The sequence below is a fragment of the Sylvia atricapilla genome, chromosome 5 (genome assembly GCF_009819655.1).
Source record: "Sylvia atricapilla isolate bSylAtr1 chromosome 5, bSylAtr1.pri, whole genome shotgun sequence".
In the NCBI taxonomy this organism is placed as follows: Eukaryota; Metazoa; Chordata; class Aves; order Passeriformes; family Sylviidae; genus Sylvia; species Sylvia atricapilla.
In genome coordinates, this window is record NC_089144.1 from 9,124,046 (window position 1) to 9,135,375 (window position 11,330).

At 42.3% G+C, this 11,330-nt stretch overlaps 1 protein-coding gene across 1 annotated transcript in view; it reads right to left on the reverse strand.

The window, feature by feature from the left end:
* Positions 1-9,464, reverse strand: part of ABCD2 (ATP binding cassette subfamily D member 2) — a 42,059-nt gene extending 32,595 nt beyond the window's left edge. The window contains exons 1-3 of the mRNA XM_066318639.1: positions 8,322-9,464; positions 6,801-6,981; positions 2,302-2,423 (exon numbers count right to left, since the gene is read on the reverse strand). Coding sequence (XP_066174736.1) covers positions 2,302-2,423; positions 6,801-6,981; positions 8,322-9,245 — 1,227 coding nt within the window. The 5' untranslated portion in view covers positions 9,246-9,464. The remainder of the gene's footprint in view (positions 1-2,301; positions 2,424-6,800; positions 6,982-8,321) is intronic.
* Positions 9,465-11,330: the final 1,866 nt, after the last annotated feature.

Consider the following 11,330-nt stretch of genomic DNA (forward strand, 5'->3'; position numbering starts at 1 on the left):
TGGAATAGAACTGTGCAATTGTAAGATGGTAAAGTTTCTTAAAAAGCTTTCTGCTTTTTGGTTTTGTTTTGTGGGTGTTTGTTTTGGTTTGGTTTGGTTTTTTGTCTATTTGTCACAATTTTCACCTGGTGAAGGCAGAAACAACAGATTTCTGGACCTTGTAATTTCATTTTCATGGGCTGTTTAAGAGTTTCCAAAGAACTGCCTCCATCTGCTGGTAGTAAAGAATTAAGCCAAGGCCTTTTATTTTAAATGTATTATTAGATGGTTATAAAAGGTTATATTTTATAAAACAATGCAGAGAACAAGAAAAGCAACAAAACTAGATCAGGATTATAAAATCCTTGGCTTGCTGTGGTTAAATACGCACACCTCATGACTGAGCTCACCCACTGTGTATGCTATGGCATACATAATTCCAAGATTATATGAAATAATTGGAAAAAAAATCCATAATTCTTCTGTAGTTTCACTATTTGTGCCAGACTCAGAAGTGAGGGCTAGTTGTGGCGCATGGCCACCATTTCACTGGAGGATGATGGAGAGAATCCTGCATGTGATAAATGAAACTCATACCAGCTGTGCCCCAGGAGAACCATAACATGCAGTAAGCTTCTATTATCTGTAGAAACTCACTTTGTTCAAACACTAAATACTACCACCTAAACTACTGACTGCAAAGAAAAGTTGAGCCCATCTCATCTACACAGTGAATTACACTGACTTGAAGGAGGCTGCCTTGTTGGAAAAGGTGGACAAGAACTGGAACTACACTACCACTTGAGATAAGCTGAAGTAAACTGTCCTTTGGAAACTGCCTGAATAACAAAATCAGAGTGACAATGTGGTTGAAGTTCTGCAGTGTCTCTTGAAGAGAAGCATAAACGTAAAATTAAGATGGAAATTCATAGAACTGCTCCTTGGTCTCACGTTGTCTGGGTAAGTATGTTATAGACATGTTATAGACAAACTAAGTTTGTCCAGTTCTTCCTCTACTGTTTTGTGGCTACTTTTTTTGCCAAAAAATAAAACCATTGTCTTTCTAAGTACTCATGTAGATTATATAAATTACCTAAATGCTGAAAACAAAACAGATACTACATCAGTGTATAACAGGTTATCTGGCAGTATCTCAAGAGCAGAGATAAGCAGGGGAACAGCTAAAAGAGAATAGGTCAAAAATCACAGCCCATTAAAAGGACTTCTGAAAGCAGCACAGACTCTGGCTTTATCAAAGTCTGCATCTGAAGGTACCAAACTACCCCTTCTCTGACAATTTACAGAGCTGTAGCTGTTATGGCTGCATTCCAAACAACAGAATCCATAGTCTTGGATTAGCTGCCTAGCTGATGTGTCCTTCCTCACACTGCACTGCAAAAAGGGGCTCCCACCAAAGGGATGAGCAAACCAATTAAAATATGAAGAACAAACATTCAGAAGGAAATGCTGATATTAACAGCACTGCCTCACTTTTCTCTGGCTTAACAGCTGGCATTTAAAGAAATCCACAAGAGAGACAACAGATCAGTACTCAGCTCTACTGGAATTTGGGTAAGGACCTGAAACATCCTCGACCTTCTAGATGAACATTTTGCACTTGTAGACTACTTCCACTGCCAAGGTGAACTTTTTCCTGCTAAAATGTCTCTATTTTGAAAAATTACTTAAAATTTAACAGATTCACAAGATACTGAAAACAGCCTTACAGTTTAAGTGGCCCAGAAATAAGTACTCAATTCTCCTTGTTTTTCACAGAGAAAAGGATTGCCCCGTGAGGTGGAGATACCCCATCTCTGGAAACATTCAAGTTGAGGTTGGATGGGACTCTGAGCAATCCTATAATAGTTGAAGATGTTCCTGCTCATGGTGAAGGGGTTGGACTAGAAGACCTTCAAAGACTCTTACAATTAAACTATTATGTGCTTTTATGACATTTCCAACAGAAGAGTCATAGTACGCTGAAGACAGACAGCCCAAATTCAGCTCTGTGCTCCAAACACAGAAGAGGAAATGGAACCTTTATCACTGACATTCCAGAACTTCTATAGCTCCCTGATGACACCTGGACACCAGTATTAAAAATGACATCTACACTCTGCACCATACAGGCAACTGTGCACTTCTAAACTCTTTGTCAACTTAACCCTAGAGATCAAACTACCATTTCAAACATCTCCATGGATTTAGCTGCAATAGAATTTGCCTTTAAAAGTTGCACTACTCTTTTTTATATTTTATATTACATATAAATTGTTTTTCCTTTATTCCTCTTCTGTTTCATGCATGCAGGATATACAGTACCTCTTTGTATGAAGACATGATTCTTTCAATAGCATCTGCTCCAGAGATCAGCAAGTTTCGTGATGTAGTAAAAGCTTCTGTTCTTTCACTAACCATTGCCTGTTTCTGGCCATCTTCCATCTCTGAATGTAAAAAAAAAAAAAAAGTTTTGTTAAAATATTCTCCTGAAAATTATCTCTGTAGACTTAAATTATTATTGCAATGTGAACTATTACAGAGCAGTTTTTTTCTTAAGAAAAAGTTAACTCTGTAAAGACAACTGTTCAAAAAGAACTTCTGAATGCAATATAGTTTGATTAAAAAGAGTAAGTGGGAGCATATGGAATTCACCTGGTTAGGCAAAACATCCTATTACTTTATCTATTTATTTACATGAATCATTTTCCTTTTAATATATCATCATACAACATAAATTCTTCAAAATATGAAAAAAGTAAAACCTAAGCAATGATCTGAAACAGATTTTTAACTTATTTTTTAAACATTTTTACAACTATTAATTTTCAGCCCTACTTATTTATTGACTTCATGTAGAAGGAACCATTCACATTTGTGCCAATCTGGCAACAGGATTATATTTCTGTAAGAAAGCAATAAACTCTTTTGGTAGCAAAGGCATGGTTTCAGTGGGATAACTCTCCCTCACAATAAAGTTTCTCTGGTCATCTGACTTCAGAACAAAGTTGTGAGGCTTTATTTACAACACTACATCCTTGTTAACAAGAATACTCTTGCTCCAAAGCAAGGACTTGTCTCATAAGAATGTCAGCAGCATCAGGCAAGGAGAAAACAGCAGCAGAGCTTCTAGAAGATATGTGAGAAGTAAGTACATGTAATATGTCTACATATACCATCTTGCGACCATGGATCCCACAGATTCAACTTGCAAGGTCTGTTTCCTGAAGGAAACAAGATTTAAAAAGAAGTGGCTGACTATTTTGAGGCTAAAGTTGTTTCAGTGTTTATAACTGCAACTACAAAACACTGGCGTAGTAAAGCAGTGGTGTAGCAAACCACTCTTAAAGATTTTCTTTATAAAAGATTTACAATGAATGATCTAAAGGGTTTTCTGCATCACATAATTTTTATGTATCTCCATATACTGCTTAAAACTTTTGCAGAATGGGATCTGGTTATTTTTTTTTCCCAAAATCTTGTAAAGATTTTTTAAAGTTTCTTTTTTTAAACTATGCTAATGCTAGGAATCATGCTAGGCAGGGTAAAAGGTGGATCCACTGTGGCAACTCCTGTACTAGCAATGGTTAATTACATCCATGCTTCCCTAGTGCTCATGGTCAAGAAAATCTAGGAGGAATTCCTTGCAGGTGTAATGCGACCATAAATTTCATGGGCTAAGTCAAGTGATGCAAGAGCAGAGCAAACAGCATTTCCTTACTCTCACCTCCCTGACAGACCAGATTATGGAAATCTGTGTCTGAGAATCTACAGGCAGTACCAAAGCCAGATGTATCTTTCTCTCTTTATTAATTAAATGTTATTCTGGTTTTATTTACACATCCATAAAGTTCCTACATAACTAAATCACTGAAATACAGTGTATTACGGTGAAATGCACTGGAATAATTATTTATTATAAAATTGTTTAATTATATAGTAATATAATAATTAGTTATATACTAATTATTTAGTTATAGTTTAATTATTATTACAGTGGAATACACTGGAATAATTATTTAGCATAATAATAATTACACTGAATTAATGATTTCATTGAAATACAGTCAAATAATTAATGAAAAACTTCTAGAAAACGCTACATCATAATTCTTCATGTCTGTGTATATACACACAGAACATCTATCTTACTTTTCCTGCTTTTAATTATGTTTTTCCACTTCAGTTCTACAACAGCACACTGTCAACTAGCTGTATGCAATCTTGCTGAGACACAAGGAGAGACATGCTTTTAAAAAAACTACAGAAAAGCTCTTGCAAAGGAGAGATTACAAAATTCTTACTGATGTGGCTCTCACTTAAAAAAGTTATTTCCACTCCAAGAAGAATACATTTAGTGAAGAATACATGTAGTGTTTACTTCTGACATAACTAATTTTTGCTGATCTTCTTGGGATTATAGCACATGCAGCCTATGCTACGTAGGAATCAGGTATGGTTTACCTACATTGATGCAGCATTCCTCCTTAATGTAAATGTAATGTAATGTAAATGCAGTATTTTACTGATGGCTGCTTCCAGCACCCAGGCCAGCTCATCTAGCAAGAGTCTGAGGATCTCTACAAGCCACTGCATCAGTCAATTTAGGAGTATTTACAAAGCTGAAATTATATAGACTTTAAGAGCATTTCACAGCCCCAAAAGAAAAGCTCTTCTATTATATAACCCACCAATACAATTTTTCTTGAACTTTTTGTCCAAAACATTTTTCATATGGCTGGACTCCTGTGTTTGAAAATGTCCCATTTTAACAGAAAGACAGTCACTGCTCCATACAGAAACTAACATTTCCATTTTCCTCTTCATTTATTTAATTGATAGTCAAACTTATTTTATAAACAAAATAAATGTTCACTGTGTCTAGAGAAATCAAAGTCTTGCTTCAAAAAATTCTTACTCTCTATTACTAATAATAGTTACTAATATTATTATTATTTTCTAATAGTTACTCTACAGACTGAGACACAACATTTGGAATGTGAATGGTTTAATACCAAAAGAATGAGAAATGTCATCAAATAGAAATCTTGTCTTTGCCACCTAAATTCTTCTTTGAAATAGATATCAAAATCTTGAAATTTCAGTCAGAAATATCACTGTCAAAGAAGGGGTTTTCCTTATTACTGAAGAATTTTTTTTTTACTTTTTCTTACTCCTCCCTGAAGACATGTACAAAATTCATAGCTTTACACCTGCAGTCTCAAGTCTGGCCATGGTACCAGTCTTGTACATATCCCTGACTCTTTTGATCCATCCTAAAGCAATAAATTGACCTCTTCCTTCCGATGTGAACAAACTTGTGTCTGATCTGCTGTGGCAAAATGCACTGTTTTCTCAAGGAGGTCAATGCTAATTTCAGGTGTGCTTGATTCTTTGAATATCTGTAATACCTCAAACTGATCTTGATAGTGCTGCCAGTATTATGTTTGTGAACCACCATTATGGTAAGCCTCAGGACTCAATAATAAACCCCATGTTTTCATAGTTTATGTTGCTGGTAGCAAATATATTTCTGCTTTACAACATGAGCCACCGCTGCATCTTTGTTTTATCCCACATTTGAAATGTATTTAACAAAGAACAAATATGAGTAATAGGAATGTTATTTTGTTTAGCATAAATATGAGTCCTTTTTTATTCATGCTCTAATACCAAGCAGATATTTACAACATGTGGTTAAATGCTCCTTTTCTTGATTGTACCCATTCCCATCTTAGCAGAAAGACTCTTATCACTTGTTCTTGCAGTGCTGATAACCTTCGCTGTGAGGTGAAATGCCTTTGTACAGCCTCTTCAGCTTGGAACAAGACATCCTGATATTTCAGGATGCCAGCCAGGGTGCTGGTGTAGTGCCCTCCTACGGCACGTGATGGGCAGCAGCTCAGGGAGCTGAACACTCAGCTATCCACCAGCACAACTTTCCAGCGAGACAGCTAAACCACGTGGGCACTGCATGAAGCCATCCTACAGCTCACACCAAGCTTGTCCACTTGGACAGTCCTGATTTGGAATGTAACTTCCAAGAAACAGAACTACTGCATAGAAAAGAATTCATTCATTCCTAATTCAAAGTACACAATTTAGAACTGATCCTTCTAAAGACTTTGTAGGATTCATGTTATAGGAATCCTAAGAAATTTGTAATATATTAAGTTCTAATTGTGCATAAGGAAGCCTGTTAAACCAAATTAATCAACTGTTCTCCTTAATACCTTTCTTTTTGCTCTCTCTTTTTCATTTTTTTTTAAATAGCATCTAGAGTAACAACACTATTTGAGTCTCGTATCACTTCCAAGAAAGCTGTGATAAGGTGTCAAAAATGATACCATCCTAGCCTGGAATCTGAATTTTACCTTCTCTTCTCTCATGCCGCTGGGAGTTAGAGAAAACCAGCGGTTTCCAACAGGTCAATAATAAGAGAAAAATTACCTATAATTACCTGCAATCACACTATGGTTTATGGAAGGAGAAGATAAGCACTCTAGGAAAGTTCATAGTATCATTTTGCAAAGGGAGATACTGTAAAAATCAGCCTGCCATTCCAACAGTGAAAAAGAAGACTAATAATCATTACAATCTCGTGCGACACAAGGATCCTCTGACTTCATACTATCTATCACACACTCCAAGTTGGATCGTTTGCTCAGCTGACTTGCTATGACTGCAAGTTATACACAAGACACAGATCTTGTAAGAAAGTCTGTGCAAAATAAACCAGTGTGAAGAGCACTCAAGGCAACTACAGTCTTTTGAGGACATAACTTTAAAGAAACACTTGGAAATTAGGTAAAAGATGGTATTACCGCCATCTGCAAATCCCGTTGCAGTGATGATGGGCACAGCAACCATGATCATACCACAGCTACTCCAGACATACTTCATCAGGAACTGCTCTATCATGATGTACCACAAACGTTTGGACAAAATGAGATTCATCTGATCTGTCAAATCCTTGTAGCTTTTTTGCAGTTGTTTCAATTCTACCTACGGTGAAAATAATAAATCAATTTATACAATGAAACAAAGATGCACATGTAGTACAAGATACGTTCACATGTGTAGATGAAATAATTGGGTAGCCAGAGTTGTTGGCACTTCTCAAAGATCACATATGCTCACTGTGCTGCAGTCTCACAGCAAAAGTGCACAGCTTTATGGAAGTCAGTGGACCTGGTTCTTATTTACACCACTGTCCCTCGACAGAACATTGGCAGGTTTTCAACTCTTTTAAGATCTCTAATACATACAAGAGCAACATAGCAGTCACAACAGTTGATTCTAACAATCAAAATAAGTTTGATTTCACATCCCTTTAATAAAGCTGCAGCTGTAGAGTTTCACAGCAACTGAAAACTGTATTGGAAAGCATCTGGGGATCAATTATCTTCAGTGGCCTAAAGTTGCAGAGCTGATTCCTGAAATGTTGCTTGTTTTTGCAAGCAGTCTGGGGAAAGAGAGAATTATCCCAGGGGGTTTAACAAGTCAAAGACAGTTGCAAGTCAATACAGTATGTACTCCGTACAAGCCCATGTATGTGGGAATAGAGAAAATGTTTAATTTAGCTGCACTTAAAACATTATTACAGACAGCTTCTGAGAATGACTGTGTCTACAAAAATAAACCATTAATGTTATATAATCATTGCTTGAACTGAAAGAGTAATACTTCAGGCTGGTTTCCAGCTTTCATTTTCACCTTGCATGAAAAAACTTTTTTTCTCAATTGTGCTTGAAAGGTACTTCAGCCAAAATTCACTTCTAATAAAAACATGAGGAGTCCCTTAATAAGGTGCCTTTAAAACAAGCTACTAGTTTATGTAACTGTGATTGCAGAAGTACTGTACTTAAATGCTATTTTAAGACTGGTGACTACATCTTTGCTTGGCTATGTGAAAGAGTGTCAAAGGTTGTAGCGTGCTCTGAGCCATCACAGTTTCCCCCTAAACTTTCTGGTGTGCCGTGGTTGCTATTTCTGCTGAATTAAATATGAGATGGTTCATACACATGGTTGGAAAAAAACTCTAGAAAAGTTAATAAAAACAGACTGGGTGGGGGGGAAATAGTAATGTACATCAGGTTTTTAGATAAGCATAAGATCCATCTGCAAAACCAGAACATTTCCAGAGTTCAAGGGAACTCTGATCTGCTCCCCCCAGACACTCCGTCCAGAGACTGCATTTCCTAAGAAATGGGAAGTGCCAAGCTGTAGACAAGTTTAAATGTCAGAGGGACCCAAAGTCCCTCAAGAAAGGCGTAAGGGGAAGTATGGGTCCCCTCTGGCACTGCAGGAGCGACCCCAGTGCTTCTGATTTCCTTCCTCCTTACCTTGTGCCCTCGGTAAAAGGCAATCTCTTCCACATTGGCAATGATGCGTGAATGTATGAAGCGCAGATAGCCCTTCTTGTGAGCCTCCTCGGCCACCAGTTTGCCAAACTTGGGCGAGCAGGCTTTGAGCACACGGGCCGTGGCATAGACGACAAGCCCAGCCAGGACTGTGGGCCCGATGGGGTTGGCCCCCCGGGACCGCGCTGTGCGGATGAGGGTGTAGGAGGTGAGCACCACATCCAGGATGGGCTTGGTGAGGTTGGAGTAGAGATGCGCCACGGACTGCGAGAACATCATGATGTCCTCGGTGAGCGACTGGTCAGGGTTGGCCAGCCGCCCGTCCATGCTGATCACTTTGTAGTAAGTTTGGTTGGCAAAGTAGGTCTCGTAGGCGTGATCCACCAGGCGAGTGCGGAAGGCGAGGGCCAGCTTGCACTCCAGGTACCGTATGGTGCTGTTCACGAAAGTGGCTGGGATGGCAATCATCAGCCACTTGATTAACTTGAAGACAAAGCTCCTGGGCTTTTTCTCCACTATGCTCTTCACAATTTTTCCATCGAGGGCGGCCACATAGATTGAGAGGAAGGTCCTGGATACCAGAGCAAACGAGTGGAGGCAGAGCAAGCCCAGCTCGGCACTCACCAGCTTCGGGAAGAACAGTTTGCGGAGTTCCAGCAGCTGCTTGAAGAATTCCGCGTCCACGGCGGGGGAGGCTCTGCCCCGGCCGCCGGCGCGGTGCGGGACCGCCCGGCCCCTGTCATCCTGCGCGCCGCCTCTGCCGCTCGCCCGCTTCACACGCCCGCGGATGATGGGGTAGAGGATTTTGAGCCCGTACGCCGCGGCCAGCAGGCACGCAGCCCTCTTCGCGGCGCCCGCCCTGCTCCACTGCACCCGCCGGGCCGCCGCATGCAGCATGTGGGCCATCCTGCCCGCCGGGGCACCGCTACCCGCCGCTCCTAGCGCCAGTGGCTCATGCCCGCGGGGAAGGCCGGTCCCGCCGGGTCTCCATCGGGGCGCCGGGCCCGACCGGCCGCGCCGCCGTGACAGATGCCGAGTGAGCGCTGCCTCCCGGGGGTGACGGTGCCTTCAAAGCGCGGCGCGTTGCACAACGCGGCCCCGCGCGGCGCAGCCCGCCCCGCCGACCACCATTGGCTGCGCCGCGCGGGGCGGCACCGGCAGCGGCACCGGCAGCGGCCCGGCTCAGCGCCGCCGCCCCGGCCACGACCGCTATAGCTCGGGGCGCGGCCGCGGCGGCAACACTGCGTCCCCGGCGCTCGGCTCCGGGTTCACGGCGAGTCCCCCGGCGGTCGGCTGCGGCCGCGCCGTTGATCCCCCGGCGCTCGGCGGGTCCGCGGAGCTCGGCCCTGCAGCTCGCCCCGGGCTGCGGCCGGCCCTTTCCTTCCGCCTGCCCTGCGGAGCAGGCTCCGCCTCCGGCCCCGGCCCCGCCGGCGGCGCGGGGGGAGCGGGGCGAGGGGCGGCGGTGCCGGAGGGAGCTCGGGCGCTGCGGCAGCCCCGGCAGGATGGGCAGCGCGTCACCCCGGCGCTCCCCGGGCCGGGGGCTGTAAGGCCGGCGCGGGGGTCGCCCGGGGCGGGAGCGGCGCGGCGGAGGGGGGCCTTGGGCAGCCCGGGGTCGGAAATCCCGGCGGCCGCGGGAGGGAGCCGGGCGGCTCGGCGTCTCCGGGGCAGCGCCTGCACACTGCGCCTAATTTATTTCCTGTCCTCTCGCCGAAAGGAAACCGGTATTGTGCGCTGGCAGGGTTATTAGCCCAAAATAACCCCGACACCGAGTCGCACGGCCCCGGCAGTAAAATCCGGCTAATTTCACACAAAGGAATCTACAGTAAAGGCAGTTGTCTTGCTGCTTTATTTTTTTGTTTTCTTGGTTACTTATTTTTACTGCTTCACTTGTTTGGAAAAGGAACTGAAATTGCAGGGGAAGGATCAGAGTGTACTTACATACTCTGGTCCTTTTACACTTTGAAAATATAGTACTACGGTAACTGCGTAAGATAGTGTGTGACAAAGCGTTCGTTTAGAATGTGCGTATAAAAGTATGTTTTTAAAATGTGATACTGGGCGTTTATGACAGTGGTGAAGAGCCCGGTTTTTCCCTGAAAATGGAGAGTGAGGCCACCTGCCTCACAGTAATTCAGCAAATACTGTGTTGAATACGTCACATAAAAAAACAACCCCCATTGAACGTAGTGCAGTGATGATGTTTAGATACCAGCACAAGCGTCAGGATGAATGAATGATGTAACTGATTTGAGAGTAAGTGAGGTTTGCTTTTAAAACTCAGACACCATTTACCAAAATATCCAGGTGCCTTTAAAAATGTCCAGTAAGCCAAGACCAGCAGGACAAGAAAGAAGCAAGGGACATCTATTTCTCATTTCTTGCTAGCAGGCTGCAAAAATTCAGCGCACAGTGGTCTGCACAGTTGGGTGGAGAGGATATGGGGTAATCTTTAAGTGTATTATGTTTTTGCCAGAGATCTGGACAGAGGCCCTTCTAGCTATTTTTTTTTTTTCCTAAATGCACAACTCAAGATAAAGCTAGGGAAATGTAAAAATCTGACCTAGTGCAGTGCAGAAGACATTCAGTTAGTAGATAAGCCTGATTTCACTGCAAATTATTTTGTCAGTAAAATAGATTTTCCAGTGCACAAAGATACAAGATACACTGGCTAAGACAGTGCTTTGGTTATGGCTTGGTATTTTTTTAATCATGCTCTCCACTGGATACTTCCCTTACTGGCTTGTGTGTAGCACAGCATACTCTTAGATTTTGCCAAACCACAGCTATTTGCAGTATTCCATTACTCTAGCATTTTCTTACCAAGGGGAAAGTTCACAGATCTCTTTTGGTTCTGCGTGTCTGCTGACCTTTCACTTCACAGGATCCTGGATGACTGAAACTTCTGGTGATTTGGTGGTTAGTGCAGACATACACCCCACAGTCAGATCTGGTGGGAACATTTAAGGGAGGCAAATCTAACCACACAGTGTT